We start from the raw sequence: 18,819 nt of genomic DNA, 5'->3' as shown, positions 1-18,819 counted from the left end.
GATAAAGAACAATTGTTACTTACCTGTAAACAGGTGGTTCTCCAGTATTGGTGTCTTTCATAGATTCACATGCTTGAATATTCCCCGTCGTCGGAGTGGGAGTCCCACGGTAAATAATATAGCAATATATATAGCCATAATATACATATATATATACATATACATAAGTAATCCTATAAAAACAGAGATATAAGTAAGTAATAACATCAAGAATGTCCCTATATGAAATTTCCATAGAGATACATGGAAAGAGAAAAAAGACATTCGTAGTCTATCTCTGTCATTATGTTAGTCCAAACTACGGCCAATCAGGCGCCAGCTCCTCTCTAGAACCTTCTCCTCAGAGCTTCTCACCTCAGATTTTCGTAGCACCAAAGTGACCTTAGAGTGTATGAGGAGAAGAGAGCCTCTGAAGGGAGGAGGGAGGGTCGCATGTGAATGTATGAAAGACACCAATACTGGAGAACCACCTGTTTACAGGTAAGTAACAATTGTTCTTCTCCAGTATTGGGGTGTCTTTCATAGATTCACATGCTTGAATATAGAATAGCTAGCAGTAACAATCATCATTGTTTCCATGATCACAGAGCCTTGAAATTATAATGACAATCAATCTTCTCATGCATATGACAGTACTGAATAACTGTAATTGTATAAATGCATCATATGTCAATTATAAATGGAAACAATATGGAGGCGGGAGGAAGAGGCTCACCTTATTTAAAAAGATTTCGTAGCACTGCCTGTCCTACTGCAGCGTCCTCTTCGCTTAAAGTTGCCAAGCAGTAGTGCTTAGAAAACGTGTGTCTGGTCGACCACGTAGCTGCTCTGCAGATATCTTGCAAAGGTACTCCAGCAAATAAGGCAGTCAATGATGATACTGCCCTAGTGGAGTGCGCTCTCACTTAAGACTGTAGGGGTTTATTTGCCTTTTGGTGGCAGAAAGCAATAGCTGCCGAAATCCATCGAGCAATGGTCGGCTTAGTAACCTGACGTCCCTTATGACAACGTCCATGTGCTATAAAAAGTTGATCGGATTTTCGAAACGAACTTGTCCTACTGATGTAGAATTTTAGGCATCGCTTCATGTCCAAAGAGTGCAATCTTTGCTCTGCAGGTGTCTGAGGGTTGGCAAAGAAGGTCTTTAATATTACTGGTTCATTAATATGAAAATCAGTAGGCACCTTGGGTAGGAATGATGGATTGGTGCGTAACACTACAGCATCCGGTTTGAACTGCAGGAACGGAGGTTTGACGGTAAAAGCATGAATGTCACTGACACGACGTGAAGACGTTCATGCCAGAAGTAGTGCAACCTTCCAAGTTAGATATTTTAGGTCGGCCTTGTGAATGGGCTCGAACGGAGGTCTCATCAATTGCGCCAACACAACGTTAAGATGCCACAACGGAGGAGGGCGTCGAATTGGCGGGAATTTCCGAAACAAACCCTTAAAAAATTGGCGGATTATTCTTGAGGAACAAAGGGAATTTGAGCCATCCTGCCGAAAACGGGAAATTGCTGCCAAGAAAACCCGTAGGGTTGCGTGAGACAAACCAGAATTAGCTAGGTGCAAGAAGAAAGGTAGTAATTGGTGCGCCCTGGAGTGTATCGGGTGGACTCCGTTAGCAGCACACCAGTGGCAGAATCTTTTCCATTTGAACTTGTACGTCCTGATTGTAGAGGGTGCTCTTGCTTGGGCCAAAATATCCCTACAATCCTGCGGGCTGTCTAGATGGGCGAACTCATGGTGTTCAGGTTCCAGGCCGATAAGCTCAGTGAGGAGGGATTTGGATGACAAATTCTCCCTTCGCTCATCGTGAGCAGATCTGTCCGCTGTTGCAGGAGGATTGGTTGACATTGGGACATCAGAAGCAGTTCTGAGAACCACGGTTGTCGGGGCCAGCGTGGGGCTATTAGAATCAGGTGGCAAGGCTGTCTCTTCATTTTCCAAAGGACCCGAGGTATGAGGGGAATTGGAGGAAAGGCGTACGCTGTGAGAAAGTGCCATCTTTCTTGCATGGTATGCCCCCACTTTTTGCTAAATTGCTGAATGTACTTTGATTGAGTGTACCCTGGGTTCCTGCCAATCAGGTGCCCAGGGCCTATGTTCCTTCCTTAAACCACACAAACTCAAATTGGCAAACCCTAGCCACATGTCAGCCCCTGGTAAATGGTATCCTAGGTACCCAGGGCCTTGTGGCCAGGGAAGGCCTCTAAGGGCTGCAGCACTCATTGTGCCACCCTCAGAGGCCCTGTACCCTTACACACACACACTGCCTTGCAGGCTGAGTGTCTGGGTGCAGGACAAAACAAAGAGTCGACATCGCACACCTCTGTGTGCCATGCCCATCACCTACACTGCCAAGGCATATGTCAGTCACCCCTCTGGCTGGGTGCCTTATGCCTATGGTGTGGACACAGGAGCAGGAGCCCTGTGCCCCTACAGTACCCGGGTCCATTCCTGGGCACTGTAAGTGCAGTGCTGCCATTTAAGAGTACATGGTGCTGAGAGCTCGTCAAACACGAGCTCCACAGCACCATAATGGCAACACTGAAGACTGGGAAGTTTGGTATCAAACTTCTCAGCACATTAAACCCACACTGATGCCAGTGTGGGATTTAATGTACTAAGCACCCCAGAGGGCATCTTAGAGATGCCCCCTCACAGCTAACCTACAATCCACGTCTGCTCTGAGGCTGCCCAGGCTGCCACACAGCAGACACGTTGCTGGACCCCTGGGTGGGAGAGCCCCTGCTCTCCCGGGCCTGCAACAATGCACATCCTGGGTGAGGTGAGAAATCTCCTCCCCCAGGATGAACAAAGGGAAGCTTCAAAGGCATACCGCCATTTGGAGTTTCCCCAGGCCACTGCAACCCCCCACTCTGGCGGGAAGCTTGGCCGGAAACCCCATACAAGGACAGGGGATGTGCCAGCCTGCCCACCCCACCCCTCAGGTGGGGGAGGCGAGGTGAAACACATCTCCGGGCTCTCGCCATCTTGAAGATGGGAGGCCCTACCCTATCAGGATTAGGCTACTGCCCCCCTCCCACAGGAGAGAGGCAGGATAGGGGGTGTACCCACCCCAGGACAGGGACCCATTGGTCCCTGGCCTTCACCTACCTGTAACGCCCCTAAATTTAGTATTTAGGGGCACCCTGAACCTTCCTCCCTTAGATTCCAGATAGAAAATTACAAGAAGAGCAAGAAGAACAAAGACCTGCCCTGCAGCTGCTAAAAAGAGAAGACACCAACTGCTTAGGCCCCAGCCCTACCGGCCTGTCGACCCTCGAACCTGCTCCTGCTCCTGCTCCAGCGCGGCATCTCTTGTGGCCAGCAACCTCAAAAACCCCGGAGGACCTGGCTACCTTTGAACTCTGATTCCCTGGGACTCCCATGAGTAGAGGCTCTACTCGAGAAACCTATTCCTAACTCCTGGCAGCAGCCCGGAACCGCGGACCCAACACACTCTGCACCAGCCAAGCCTGGCCAGTGCCGGAGTGGACAAAGACCCTGAGGACGACCCCACGGCGACTGTGACCCCGAGTCCGGCACCCAAGGACCCCCCTCGACATCCTGGACGAAGCCTGCAGCCTCAGAACCGAGTGCCACCCCAGCCACGATCAACCAGAGGGTAAGATTCCCGACGTCAAAAGGCACCCCTGCACCCGGCGCCCTGCGGCCCCCTGTGCCCAATCCCGGGGTACCCACCTAACCTACAACTACCCAACTTACCCCTCGAAGTGGTGGTGGCACCGGAAACATCCTCGTCCCCGAGCCTGCAGCCTTTTTCCAAACCGGAACATTCCCATTGATTTCCATTGAGCGCCCGAAGGCTCAAAAGCACCCTGCACCCAGCCGCCCGAGTGGCCCTGGCAGTGCACACTCTACACTAACTTACTTCCCCACTTGCCCTGAGTAAGTGACCAGGAGCCCAGCTCCCACAGACGCGTGGCTTGCCAGACAGCAGCCACCAACCAAGGCCCCCCCTATCCCTCATAGGATAACATTGGGCCTAACTCACTCTGCACCCGGCCGTCCTGAAACCGCTGAGGGTGAACCATCTGTACCTACCTGACACTGGGGGACCCCTGAGTCTATGCCCGGAATTTCAACTCTGCCAGTCGAGTACTTACCCTTAAACCGCTAACTTCATTTTCCTCATAGGGTAACATTGACTGGCTTTTTCTTCAAAAATCTTCTAAGTGTGAACTTTTCAAAACTGCAAAAATTCACCAAATATCAGCCAAGTGACAAAAACGAATTTACTCACCTGCTCCTAGGTGAGCTCCCAGTGCTGGATCTTGGTGCCCAGCCCTGACCCTGAAAAGTGTTCACAACTATACTTACCTCTAACTCATTTTTCTCCCATAGGAAACCATTGTGAGAAAGTGGCTCTGTATATACTGTTCCCTAATAGGTACAGGGTGTACAGAGTCCCCAGTCCCCCAGAGGCTGATAGAGGTCAAAGTTAGGTATGACCTTACTCTCAAAAGTGGTAGCTTGGTCGAGCAGTAAGGCAGTACCAGAGGACAGTGTAAAGCATTTATTGTACACACTCAGTCAGCAAATGGTTTCACACACTCAATAACTGAACTCTAGGCCAATGATTTATATATATATAAAATATATGCTTGTTTTATTTTTAGAACCACAAAGGGGATAAAAATATACTTTCCCAGAATGAGAGGTTGCATATAAATACTTTTTGTCTTAAGCAATGAATTTTTGTAAACAGTCACAGTTGGTTGCAATAAACAATCCTATTTCCTAAACATCACAATGCATTGAGCTCAATGGTACATTCAGGTTATTTGTAATAAATTACTTTTCAGATTACTTTTGGAATTCCAGGTCTGGCTCCTAGAACCAGCCTTGGGTCAGTATTCAGAATCAAGTGATGAAAGTCGACTTAGTAACTGTAATGATTTTTAAATAATATTTAGCTATTTCAAAAGTTAGCACTTAGAAAATATTTCAAAGAAAACATTCAATGGATCTCTATGGCAAGAAATTCACATTGCAGGTAGAGTACTTTATCGTTACTTTAGTAATCCAGGACTGGGTGCCTAGACCCAGGACTGGGGTCCTTATCAAAAACAGGTAAGTAATTTCGTTTGCAGAAATGGTAAGACTTTAAAAGAATATTTCAAATTTGTAAAAATAGACACTTAGAAGAAATTTCACAGAAAAGCAGACAATGGTTTCCTATGGGAGAAAAATTAGTTAGAGGTAAGTATAGTTGTGAGTACTTTTCAGGGTCAGGGCTGGGCACCAAGATCCAGCACTGGGAGCTCACCCAAGAACAGGTGAGTAAATTCGTTTTTGTCACTTGGCTGATTTTTGGTGAATTTTTACAGTTTTGAAAAGTTCACACTTAGAAGATTTTTGAAGAAAAAGCCAGTCAATGTTACCCTATGAGAAAAATGAAGTTAGCGGTTTAAGGGTAAGTACTCGACTGGCAGAGTTGAAATTCTGGGCATAGACTCAGGGGTCCCCCAGTGTCAGGTAGGTACAGATGGTTCACCCTCAGCGGTTTCAGGACGGCCGGGTGCAGAGTGAGTTAGGCCCAATGTTATCCTATGAGGGATAGGGGGGCCTTGGTTGGTGGCTGCTGTCTGGCAAGCCACGCGTCTGTGGGAGCTGGGCTCCTGGTCACTTACTCAGGGCAAGTGGGGAAGTAAGTTAGTGTAGAGTGTGCACTGCCAGGGCCACTCGGGCGGCTGGGTGCAGGGTGCTTTTGAGCCTTCGGGCGCTCAATGGAAATCAATGGGAATGTTCCGGTTTGGAAAAAGGCTGCAGGCTCGGGGACGAGGATGTTTCCGGTGCCACCACCACTTCGAGGGGTAAGTTGGGTAGTTGTAGGTTAGGTGGGTACCCCGGGATAGGGCACAGGGGGCCGCAGGGCGCCGGGTGCAGGGGTGCCTTTTGACATCGGGAATCTTACCCTCTGGTTGATCGCGGCTGGGGTGGCACTCGGTTCTGAGGCTGCAGGCTTCGTCCAGGATGTCGAGGGGGGTCCTTGGGTGCCGGACTCGGGGTCACAGTCGCCGTGGGGTCGTCCTCAGGGTCTTTGTCCACTCCGGCACTGGCCAGGCTTGGCTGGTGCAGAGTGTGTTGGGTCCGCGGTTCCGGGCTGCTGCCAGGAGTTAGGAATAGGTTTCTCGAGTAGAGCCTCTACTCATGGGAGTCCCAGGGAATCAGAGTTCAAAGGTAGCCAGGTCCTCCGGGGTTTTTGAGGTTGCTGGCCACAAGAGATGCCGCGCTGGAGCAGGAGCAGGAGCAGGAGCAGGTTCGAGGGTCGACAGGCCGGTAGGGCTGGGGCCAAAGCAGTTGGTGTCTTCCTCTTTTTAGCAGCTGCAGGGCAGGTCTTTTTTCTTCTTGCTCTTCTTGTAGGTTTCTATCTGGAATCTGGGGAAGGAAGGTTCAGGGGGCCCCTAAATACTAGATTTAGGGGCGTTACAGGTAGGTGAAGGCCAGGGACCAATGGGTCCTTGTCCTGGGGTGGGTACACCCCCTATCCTGCCTCTCTCCTGTGGGAGGGGGGCAGTAGCCTAATCCTGATAGGGTAGGGCCTCCCATCTTCAAGATGGCGAGAGCCCGGAGATGTGCTTCACCTCGCCTCCCCCACCTGAGGGGTGGGGTGGGCATGCTGGCACATCCCCTGTCCTTGTATGGGGTTTCCGGCCAAGCTTCCCGCCAGAGTGGGGGGTTGCAGTGGCCTGGGGAAACTCCAACTGGCAGCATGCCTTTGAAGCTTCCCTTTGCTCATCCTGTGGGAGGAGATTTCTCACCTCACCCAGGATGTGCATTGTTGCAGGCCCAGGAGAGCAGGGGCTCTCCCACCCAGGGGTCCAGCAACGTGTCTGCTGTGTGGCAGCCTGGGCAGCCTCAGAGCAGACGTGGATTGTAGGTTAGCTGTAAGGGGGCATCTCTAAGATGCCCTCTGGGGTGCTTAGTACATTAAATCCCACACTGGCATCAGTGTGGGTTTAATGTGCTGAGAAGTTTGATACCAAACTTCCCAGTCTTCAGTGTTGCCATTATGGTGCTGTGGAGCTCGTGTTTGACGAGCTCTCAGCACCATGTACTTGTAAATGGCAGCACTGTAATTACAGTGCCCATGAATGGACCTGGGTACTGTAGGGGCACAGGGCTCCTGCTCCTGTGCCCACATCATAGGCATAAGGCACCCAGCCAGAGGGGTGGCTGACATATGACTTGGCAGTGTAGGAGATGGGCATGGCACACAGATGTGTGCCATGTCGACTCTTTGTTTTGTCCTGCACCCAGACACTCAGCCTGCAAAGGCAGTGTGTGTGTGTGTAAGGGTACAGGGCCTCTAAGGGTGGCACAATGAGTGCTGCAGCCCTTAGAGGCCTTCCCTGGTCACAAGGCCCTGGGTACCTAGGGTACCATTTACTAGGGGTTGACATGTGGCCAGGGTTTGCCAATTGGGAGTTTATATTTTAGGGAAGGAACACAGGTCCTGGGCACCTGATTGGCAGGAGCCCAGGGTACAACAAGGAAAAGTGCATCAGCTATTAGGCAAAAAAAGGGGGGGGTTACTGCAACAGAAACCCACTTTCTCACAACCATTGTCCGCTTTTCTGTGAAATTTCTTCTAAGTGTCTATTTTTGCAAATTTGAAATATTCTTTTAAAATCGTACCATTTCTGCAAACGAAATTACTTACCTGTTTTTGATAAGGACCCCAGTCCTGGTCTAGGTACCCAGTCCTGGATTACTAAAGTAACGATAAAGTACTCTACCTGCAATTTGAATTTCTTGCCATAGAGATCCATTGAATGTTTTCTTTGAAATATTTTCTAAGTGCTAACTTTTGAAATAGCTAAATATTATTTAAAAATCATTACAGTTAGTCGACTTTCATCACTTGATTCTGAATACTGACCCAAGGCTGGTTCTAGGAGCCAGACCTGGAATTCCAAAAGTAATCTGAAAAGTAATTTATTACAAATAACCTGAATGTACCATTGAGCTCAATGCATTGTTATGTTTAGGAAATAGGATTGTTTATTGCAACCAACTGTGACTGTTTACACAAATTTATTGCTTAAGGCAAAAGTATTTATATTCAACCTTTCATTCTGAGAAAGTATATTTTTATCCCCTTTGTGGTTCTAAAAATAAAACAAGCATATATTTTATATATATAAACCATTGGCCTAGAGTTCAGTTATTGAGTGTGTGAAACCATTTGCTGACTGAGTGTGTACAATAAATGCTTTACACTGTCCTCTGGTACTGCCTTACTGCTCGACCAAGCTACCACTTTTGAGAGTAAGGTCATACCTAACTTTGACCTCTATCAGCCTCTGGGGGACTGTGGACTCTGTACACCCTGTACCTATTAGGGAACAGTATATACAGAGCCACTTTCTCACATACGCAAATAGATTGCACCAGTTTATCAAAAGGGCATTCCCCTGCGAGCCCTTGTGGGGATGCCAGCTTGCATAATTCCGGCATTTCCGGTTCTCCGGCGTAGCAAAAAGATCCAGTTGTGGACGACCCCATATTTGGAATATCCTCTCTAGAGTGGGTTGGTGTAATTCCCACTCGTGGGTCGACGAGGAGGACCTGCTTAGGGAATCCGCTAGGATATTGGCTACTCCTGGTAGATGTACTGCTGTGATCATGATTTGATGACTGAGAGACCAGTCCCAAATTCTTTGAGCTAACCTGGACAGACTTGGGGATTTTGTTCCGCCTTGTTTGTTGACATAGTGCATACAGGTTGTGTTGTGTGTTTGTATTAGCACTGATTCTCCCTGGATCAAGGGCAGAAATGACTTGAGAGCAAGGTAAATTGCCATCAACTCCAACCTGTTGATGTGCCAAGTTCTTTGCTGTGCTGACCAGCTTCCTTTTACGGAGACATCTTCCAAATGTGCACCCCATCCCTCTAATGAGGCGTCTGTCGTGATTGTCCTGTCCGGCGGCACCGACAGAAAAGACATGCCTTCTGTGAGGTTGGCTGGATTTGCCCACCATGCGAGCGCTGACCTCATTTGATCTGTGACACGTACCATATCGTGGAACGAACCCGTGACCTGACGCCACTGAACGTCCAGTGCTTCCTGAATAGGACGTGTTCTCAGCCTGCAATGAGGAACTAAGGCAATGGAGGATGACGCCATCCCCAGAAACGATTTTAACAATCTCACAGAAACTGACTCCTTTGATCTGATTAACACCACCAGCCGTAGTATCTTTTGCAGACGCTCTTGGGAAAGAAACGCTCTTGCTGATACCGTTTCCAGAGTTGCTCCCAGAAAATCCCTTTGTTGAGCAGGATGAGGTTGGGATTTTGCTGCATTTATCGACAGACCTAGTGAGCGAAACACGTTCTGGAACAGAAATATGTGTACTAGGTGAGTGCTTGACTGGGATTTTAGGAGAAAATCGTCCAGATATGGAAAAATCTGCACTCCCTGAAGTCGCAGAAACGCTATCACTGGAGCTAGTACCTTCGTGAACACACGAGGGGCCGAGCGCAGACCAAACGGTAACACCTTGAATTGGTAATCGTGTTGACCCACTCGAAAACGCAGGAACCTTCGATGCCTTTGTAATATCGGAATATGAAAATAGACATCCTGGAGATCTATAGTTGCCATGAAATCTTCCTGCGAGAGTAGACGCAAGATGTCTACTAGCGTCATCATACGAAAGGATTGGCTCTTTAGGTATTTGTTTAGTGCCCTTAAATCGAGGATGGGCCTCCACTCCCCGTTCTTCTTTGTGATCAGAAAGAAACGGGAATAAAAACCCTTTCCCCTTTGCGATACTGGCACCATTTCTACAGCTCCCTTCTGCTGTAGAAGTCGAACTTGATGTAAAAGTTCTTTCATGTGAGCAGGTGGTGGTCCGGAGGGTGGTGTGGAAGGAGGGAATTTGGTGAATTCTAAGGCGTGTCCTTTCTTCACAATGTCCAAAACCCAACGGTCCCTTGTGATGGAGGACCATTGAGAAAAGAACAGAGATTCGACCTCCAACCATGCATGTCCGGAAAGAGTCACTGTCCCTTAGATGCGTTACCTCTGTATGAGGATTTCCCTCTATACGACTTAGAAGCCTGCTGTCGGGAAGATTGCTGTTGCTGGGTATTGGAATATCGGTTGGATCCTTGATTATAGGGTCTGTATTGATTATTACCCCTTCGAAAATTGGAGGAGGAGGAGGTGCCGCGTCCGCGTGCACCACGAAAATTCTGCCTTTGAAATTGAAGGTTTCCTAAAGATCTAGCTGTCTGTGTCCTTCTTTATGGATTGAAGTGCCTCATCAACATGAGTTCCAAACAACGCTTCGCCGTCATAAGCCAGGTTAAGAATCATGGATTGTACTTCCTGACGAAAGGATGTCGATTTTAACCATCCTTGCCTGCGCAGAACAGCCGCTCCGGCAAGCTGACGGAATCCCGTGCAGGCGATGTCTACTGCACAATCAATTATCTCCGTCGATGCTGCTTCTCCTTCTTGAACCAACTTCATTGCTTCCCCCTTAGAAGGCTCCGGTAACTGTTGCAGTACTTCTGAAATGTCAGCCCACACTTGTCGGTCATAGCAACCCAATATGGCCAAGGCATTAGCTGCTCTTACCACAGTAGAGGCCATTGAAGAGAACTTACGCCCTATGGCATCCATTCGACGTCCGTCACGGTCCGGTGGTGCGGTGACAGTCGACGTCAGATTCTTTGCCTTACGTTGCGCTGCCTGCGTAACGACGGATTCAGGTTTAGCCTGTCCCGTGAGGCATGCTGGGGTTCCTATTGGTGCCTTATATTTTTTCTCTAATCGAGGCACCTGTGCCGGCAAGGTATTCGGTGCTTGCATCAACTTCTTGCCTTCCTCCCAAATAAATTCCACAATAGGAATAGCATGAGTCTGTTTAAACGAGTGACTTTTGAAATCATAGAGGAAACAATCTTCCTCTCTGCGCTCAGTTGTTAGTTTAAAACGTTGCGCCGCCCTCTCCATTAATTGATGGAAATTTGCTATGTCCACTGGAGGTGAATCCCCTGTGACTATCTGAGAGGGGGATGGTGTCTGTACTTGGTAATTGTCCCACTCCGCCATATCCTCATCATAGTCATCCACATCCCCATCATCATCTGGGAGTTCACCTTCTGTTTCTTCCTGCGGAAGCTGATATTGAGGCAACCACCTCTCTGGGACCTGTCTTGGTGGTGCAGACGGCAGCAGAGGTACAGGATTCTCTATTGGTATCGGTGGTATAGTTGGAACCACAGGAGTTGACGGGACCTCAGAACTTTGTGGAGGCAGCGGAAAGCGTTGATTATAGTCATCCAACATGCGTTGGAGATTAGTTATAAGCGACAAAGGAAGAGTCGCCTTTGGCTGTTTCGCAGGCACCTGCTGTATGTACACTGGATCTTCATCCTCACTGCTGTCCTGGCATTTAATTATGAGGTCGGATGGGCTTTGCGCCGTTCCAAAGGACTCCGGCAGACCCTCGGACTCCTGATCAGAATCCGTAGCAAATAAAGGCGATGGAGGCTGCACCTCTGAAAGCGATGCTGAAGATGCGTGAGGTAGCTGTTCCCTCCTTGACTCTTGGGCAGACGCTACTTTTTTCAACCTTATCCTTATGAAAGAACCTGCCGTTGACTGCTGTATGGTAGACACTGTGGATGTCTTCGGAGAAGGCTTCGTCGACGGAGCTGTCGTAAATGGAACGATTGTCGACGGAATATGCGTCGGTGAACCTTGCGCCTTTGAAATCGACGTCGACGGAACCGTCGTCGACGGAATCGTCGTCGGAATCGTCGTCGACGGAGCCGCCGTCGACGGACTTGTCGTCGTCGAGGTCTTGGTCGACAAAGTCGCAGTCGACGATCCCGTCGACGGAATCTTTTTCTTCTTCGACGACGGAGTGGGCGTCGACGAGTTCGACGACGCCTTCGTCGACGACACAGGTAGCGTCGACGGTACCTTTGCCTTCGTCGTCGACGATGTAATGGGCAAAATTGAAGTCACAGCCCTTGTACTAGTGATGGTCCCCGTCGACGAGGATAACGTCGACAGAACGCTCGTCGACGACGAAGCAGCTGATGCCGTCGTCATAGTCACCGTTGACGAGCCAGATATCGCCGATCTCGTCGTCGGCAGCATCGTCGACGAGGCGGACAGTCTTTTTCCTGAGGACTGTGAAGTAGACGCCTCTTCAGCCTGAGAACTGTGTCTCTTAGGTGACAAAACAGTAGGTGCGACAGCAGAAGTGGTAGCTGTCAGAGTCAAAGAAAGCTTCTTTTTCTTGAGGAAAGGAGATGGTAACTCCTGCACACTACTGCGCTTAGAGGCTGGTTGAGAACGGCCAGAATACATACTTTCCACATCAGAAACTGGGTTGTCCTTATCCTTCAGTCTCTGTAGCCATATTAACAGGCGGCCTTCTCTATCCTTTAAAGTCTTTGTAGAAAAGGTTCTACAAATTTTACATTTTGCCACCTCATGGTCTGGGTACAAACAGTAAATACACTTACTGTGTGGGTCCTCAGAAAATAGACGCAGCTTTCCACATGAAGAACATGGTCTAAACAAAGATTTCTTACTGGAAGACATTCTGACTGAAAAAACTGAGCAGAGCTCAGGGAGACTCCCTGTCACACGACGTGCGGTAGAAAATCTGAGGTGAGAAGCTCTGAGGAGAAGGTTCTAGAGAGGAGCTGGCGCCTGATTGGCCGTAGTTTGGACTAACATAATGACAGAGATAGACTACGAATGTCTTTATTCTCTTTCCATGTATCTCTATGGAAATTTCATATAGGGACATTCTTGATGTTATTACTTACTTATATCTCTGTTTTTATAGGATTACTTATGTATATGTATATATATGTATATTATGGCTATATATATTGCTATATTATTTACCGTGGGACTCCCACTCCGACGACGGGGAATATTCAAGCATGTGAATCTATGAAAGACACCCCAATACTGGAGAAATCAAGGTGCAAGATAGTTCAGTGGTCACAAAGCCGCCAACATTTCTTTTGCGGTTCTCCCAAGCTGGATATAGCCAATACCTTGTGGGGCTGCACACTGTTAAACTGTAAATTTCTGATCCAACCAGGTCCGTTTTTCACAGGGACTTTCCCCCAGCAAGGATTTGTCTTTGATAAGTATAGGAAGACGCACCTCTGGGTGACGTACATGTACTGATACAACTTTTCATATCAGGCTGGACAACTAGGGGACTGAAGCCTTATCAGCCATTTCCAATAATCAAGTCTCCAAAGAACTCAAAGCCTAAAAACACACCACACCCACCCAAATAAAGTCAGTACCATTCGAGATCCAGTGTACAATAAATAGTGAGAGGGGTCTTGTCACAGATATTCGTTTATGGCATATTTTCCAAGTGGTTTCTATCCAATTCAACTGTACTACACGTATGGTACATTTTTTCAAATTAGAGACACCTCTGTACAGCACAGATATTATAACTTATTGAAATAAATTAAAATGCACAATCCCACCATGATAATTTTCTGTTTATGAACAAAACATCCACTATTTTAAGATGTTCAAAGAGAATGGAGCAAAGAAGGGAAAGGCCAGTTTCTTAAAATCCATACTTAAATGTGCCTCCTTCCTCCGTTCAAAATCGACAGCCATCTACGGACAGGGATAGGCCACAGTATAATTTAATTTATAATTGTCCCATGGCTATATTTTCACTCTGTTCAACTAATGCTCGCAGTGTGAGGAATTCACACTGGATGGTGCCTTACCTTTTCATGGAATTTCTTTTGAAAACCAGGTGCAAAGTCCGTTGCCATTTGTCCAACAGCATTGCAGGCTGCATACCTCACTCTTGGGTGCTGAAAAACAGTTTTCATATCAATTACGTATAAACACAAAACTTTAGAAAGAGAGAAAATTATTAATATAGATAATCTTACAGCATCCTGTAGGAAAAGCAAGACAAAGTTTACTATCTCGCTGAGAATTCCTTCCATTTGCTGATGGCAACCTTCTCCGATAGCTGACAAGGCCATTAAACCAGCATGCCTGTACTTCCAGTCAGCTGCAAGTAAACAGATGTGAAAAAAGGTTCATGGATCAACTAAGCAGTCGGTAAAATGCAATAAATACTTTTAATATGTCAACTCAAACTCTTTGTTAAGCTACCCATGAGGTCTCTTTTGGTATCCTGGGGCAGAATGCCAAGTATGTCCTACCTATTACTTGTATCCCAGGGAAAATCAATACCACTTTACTCCATTTGGATAACAAAACTAATCTATTTAGCCACTGGACCTTAGGGGTACCAAAGTTCAGCATCAGGGACTGACACGGTTCTAGGGATTAAAAACACATTAACAGCAGACCAGTAAATAGCAAATAAACTATGTCTAGTAAGTGCTGTAACTCAATTAAAAGCGCTGCAGTAAAATGTAGATCACGGAAGATACTTATTAGGACCAATATAAAAATTCATACGCAGTCACCTATGATCAATTTTATACAAAGGCCTGTGAATGGCTGTAGTCAGACTGCTTTGGGACTCTTGCTTAGCTCCTCAGACTGTCAACAGATATAAAGATATAAAGTATTCAGCAATGCATGATTAGTGTGCCCTCAGCTCTAGCACCTAAGATGGACAAGGAAGAGGTACAAGAGCCCCACATTGTACTTTCCACAGACTCGCACAAGAAAAGAATGTGTCTTGGCCCAAATCTGTTGTGGCATCTCCTTCACTAAACGAAATGGTGTTTGAGGGTGCCAGATCCAGCAAAGCAGATGTTCAGTTATAGCAAGCTAACCAGGATCCGGTAGCCTGAATTCTGCAGGATGGCATCCATAAAGGAATCATCAGTCTTTCAAGGAATTTAATGAAGGGAGACAATAGTAGGCAAGCACAGACCAAGAAATGGCCTGGGGCACCAAAAACTTGAGGGTCTCTTATTTCAAAAGGCACTGGTTATGATCAGACTTTGCCAATGGCGCCCAGGTGACTGGCCACCCACTGTACCCAAATGCTCACCCGGTTCACAATGAGAGCTGGGCTTTAAGGTGAGGTTGCAATCAGGATGTTTTAATTGTTTATCTATGGAAGCGTTAAGAATATAGATTGTTCAAATGGCTCCAGGATCAAGATGAGACATATCCAAAAGAACACAATCATAAGGCAGACTGCAAAGGAAAAACCTGTTAATCAGTGGCAGGATGGCAACACATACGGGCACCTTAAGGTTATGGGATATGTCCGGGACAGTCCAGATGGACAGATGTGAAAGTGTAGATAAGTCTTTTGAACCCTAAATGATGCACTCTGGTATCGGATGCTAGGAGGCATGGCTCAAAAGGTTCCTGAGCCAATCAGCCCATTGTAAATTCAATACAGGGGTCAGCTCCTTTGCTACTTTATTTACAGCAGCAATATGCTGCAGAGTCCAAGGCATAAGGGAGTTACTGAGAAGGCTCCTGCTTTGGTCAAAAATCTCATCACTAGAGTACAAAGATCTGATGAAGTAGGAGCTACTGCCTTAATGGGGCAAGTATTTATTCCACGCTAGAGTACAGAAGTGAGGCACAAGCCAACAACAAACTAGAAAAGCTGGAAGTAAAAATATTTCTCCAATCTAAATAAAATACATCCTGTGGGGGTTTTCCAGGCAGGTACATTAGGTCAATCCCATCCAAAGTGGTCTTAACAGGTTGTGTTCGAACCAGAAAGAGTGCTGGTTGCTAAGCAACAGACTGCAAAATACAGGAAAAGGGAAGTGTGTTTTACTAGAGGGAAAAGATAGGCATTTCAATAAGTGGACAAGAAAACTCATCCAGCCTACAACATCTCAATTTATAAGGCAGACATCAGAAGAGCAAGAAGGACAACATGGTCATGTTGGACAAAACAAGCTTGTAAGGAAAAGGAAAGTTGCCCATTTGGAGGTCTAGTTCCAAATCCGGTGTACTCTCTGAAACCATAAAGGGTAGCAAATCTGGAAAATGCTTGCGATCCTCCAACACATTCGTAACTTTTTTTTAATTTGAAAATCATTCAAAACAATCATGATAGGAGACACTTTCACCCATATTGGAACGCATCAAAAGAGCCTTGCCCTGTTTCCATGCAAATAAAAATAAAAATTAAACCAACAGTCCATTTTTGTTGAAGTTATGAAATAAGAAACTATCCCTCAAACAAATGCTTACAAGAAGCCATTGCAAGGAGCTCCATAATTTGAAAACCTGTCCATTTCTCTTTGAGCCATCTCAGTTTAGAGAATTGAGACCTCTCTACCAGACTAGGAGGATATACGAAGCTTTATTAGTATATATTGGGACGGGTCGCAGGATATTGTAACTGAACAATGTATGTACTGAATTAAAAGTGAGTCGTATAGATTCTGAAATTCGGTATAATATTGCTTTAGTTCATTATGCAAGTGTCAAATCTTGAAGTAAAACATTGCAAGACGATTTTTAGGCTTGGCTATAAACTGCAAACTGGGGCTGTCAAAAAGACTGTTTATCCTCTTTGGTATGATGGATGTGAACTTAATCCATGTGTCAGCAGCACGGGCAACTTTAAAAGAACATGGTCTCAAATTTCTGGTAAAGCGTATTATACAAAGGGAGTATGGTGTTCACGCAACCTATTATTCACAGGTTAGGCACGGCTATACCCAAGATCAGAATTTGTTTTAGTTTTGTGGCTACTCTTCCTGCTTAGTCTCTATTGTAAAGAGTTGGGTCAATTATTATCTTTGTTGATCTGGCAACGGTTAGCAAAAACGCTCAACTGCCATTAGTCACGTCGCATGATACAGAATGAAGGCCAGGTAGATGCAGATCAAATTTCAGTGTATATTTTAAACTGTTGAGGTGCAGATTAGTGGTAGAACTGAATGCTGATTCTGTAACTCCAGTTGGTATTTCAGAGGTTCACAAGTGTTCATTTTTTAACAGACACTCTGGGCTACTTGTAGATAATTTTGCGTGTATTATGTGCATCTAAAATGATTTTTCACTAACAAAAACAAAAATAAATCCAGCAGGCAAAGCAGGGTGTGGTCTCCAAGACCTTCAGTGCAATGGAATGCAATCTGTGTATATTAGTGCAAAGACATTGTAAGGAAGGTCTCAAAGGTTGAGACAAAATAAAAAAATAAAATAATTAAAAAATCGAATATGCTACTTACCAGTATGCATCTGTTCTTGGCATGTAGGGCTGCTGACATTCAGATCTGTGCATAGATCGCCGCCTAGTGTTGGGTCCGGACGATTGCACATTGTTGTCCTGGAAGAGTCTTCGAAGTATCACGAGATAGGTGGCTCCTCCCCTGGACTAGTGTGCATGGGCATCCCCTCCATCCTTAGATTGTTTTTCGCCATTGTGGCATAGATGGTGTAATACAGTGAATGATGACCATGCTAACTAGTAATTACTGAATGCTACAGCTGCTACAGGCGCCGGGGAGGAGGGTGGGCGATATGAATGTCAGCAGCCCTACATGCCAAGAACAGATGCATACTGGTAAGTAGCATATTCGGTTCGAGGCATGTGGGCTGCTGAATTCATATCTGTGCATAGATTATATAGCAGTCCCTCCATTTAGCGGCGGCTTCCCGTGCCAGCTGCAGCAGTCTGAAAAAGAGTTTTGAGAACAGCCTGCCCTACAGCTGCCTGCTGTCTTGTGTACATCTACACAGTAGTGCTTGGTAAATGTATGTATAGTGGACCATGTGGCTGCTCTACATATCTCCTCTAAAGGAATATTTCCCAGGAAAGCCATGGAGGCCCCTAACTTTCGTGTGGAGTGGGCTCTTGGAGGAATTGTTAGTGTGCGCTTAGCTTTTTCATAGCAAATCTGTATACACTTAACGATCCACCTAGCTATTCCTACTTTGGAAATGGGGTTGCCTTTGTGCTGTGGAGCAAAGGCAACAAACAGTTGTTTTGTTTTCCTGAAATTTTGTGTTCTGTTAATATAGTACAGGAGAGCTCTTTTGATATCAAGTGTGTGGAGCATTCTCTCTGCTACATTCTCAGGATTAGGATAAAACACTGGTAGTTCTATGGATTGGTTCATATGGAACTGCGAAATTACCTTGGGCATGAAAGTAGGGTTGGTGCGCAATACGACCCTGTTGGCATGAATCTGTATAAATGGCTTTTGAATGGTTAGTGCTTGAAGTTCACTAACTCTTCTTAGGGAAGTAATGGCAACTAGGAAAGCTACTTTCCATGTTAGAAATTGAATCTCACAAGAGTGTAGAGGTTCAAAAGGTGGTCCCATCAGTCTGGTGAGGACCACATTTAGGTTCCAGACTGGTGAAGGAGGGTGTCTTGGAGGAATCACATATTTGAGTCCCTCCAAGAAAGCTCTGATGGCAGGCACTTTGAACAGTGAGAGGTGCTGCCTGTTCTGAAGGTAAGCTGCCAGGGCGGTTAAATGTATACAGATGGAATAGTATGCTAGATTGCATCGGTATAAGTGTAATAGATAACAGATAATGTTTTGCGTCGATGCATCCAGCGGATTGATGTCATTATTTTTACAATAAATGACAAATCTTTTCCACTTAACCGCGTAGCAGGTTCTGGTAGTGGGTCTCCATGCCTCCTTGATGATATTCATACATTCTGGAGGCAAGTTTAGGTAGCCAAATTCTAAGATCTCAGGAGCCAGATCGCCAGGTTCAGCTGTTGCGGATCTGGGTGCTGAATCTCGCCATGGCTCTGCATTAAAAGCGTGGGTGTTATCCGTAGTCGTTGATGCGGTACCACGGAGAGTTCCAGAAACGTGGTGTACCATGGT

At 46.4% G+C, this 18,819-nt stretch overlaps 1 protein-coding gene across 1 annotated transcript in view; it reads right to left on the bottom strand.

Annotated features, from left to right (window-relative positions):
* Positions 1-18,819, bottom strand: part of IPO5 (importin 5) — a 614,356-nt gene that overhangs the window by 369,333 nt on the left and 226,204 nt on the right. Inside the window, exons 11-12 of the mRNA XM_085622105.1 lie at positions 13,954-14,078; positions 13,783-13,872 (exon numbers count right to left, since the gene is read on the bottom strand). Of these exons, the coding sequence (XP_085478231.1) occupies positions 13,783-13,872; positions 13,954-14,078 (215 nt within the window). The remainder of the gene's footprint in view (positions 1-13,782; positions 13,873-13,953; positions 14,079-18,819) is intronic.

The sequence above is a fragment of the Triturus cristatus genome, chromosome 8 (assembly GCF_964204655.1).
Source record: "Triturus cristatus chromosome 8, aTriCri1.1, whole genome shotgun sequence".
Classification (NCBI taxonomy): domain Eukaryota; kingdom Metazoa; phylum Chordata; class Amphibia; order Caudata; family Salamandridae; genus Triturus; species Triturus cristatus.
This window is presented reverse-complemented; position numbering and strand designations above follow the sequence as displayed.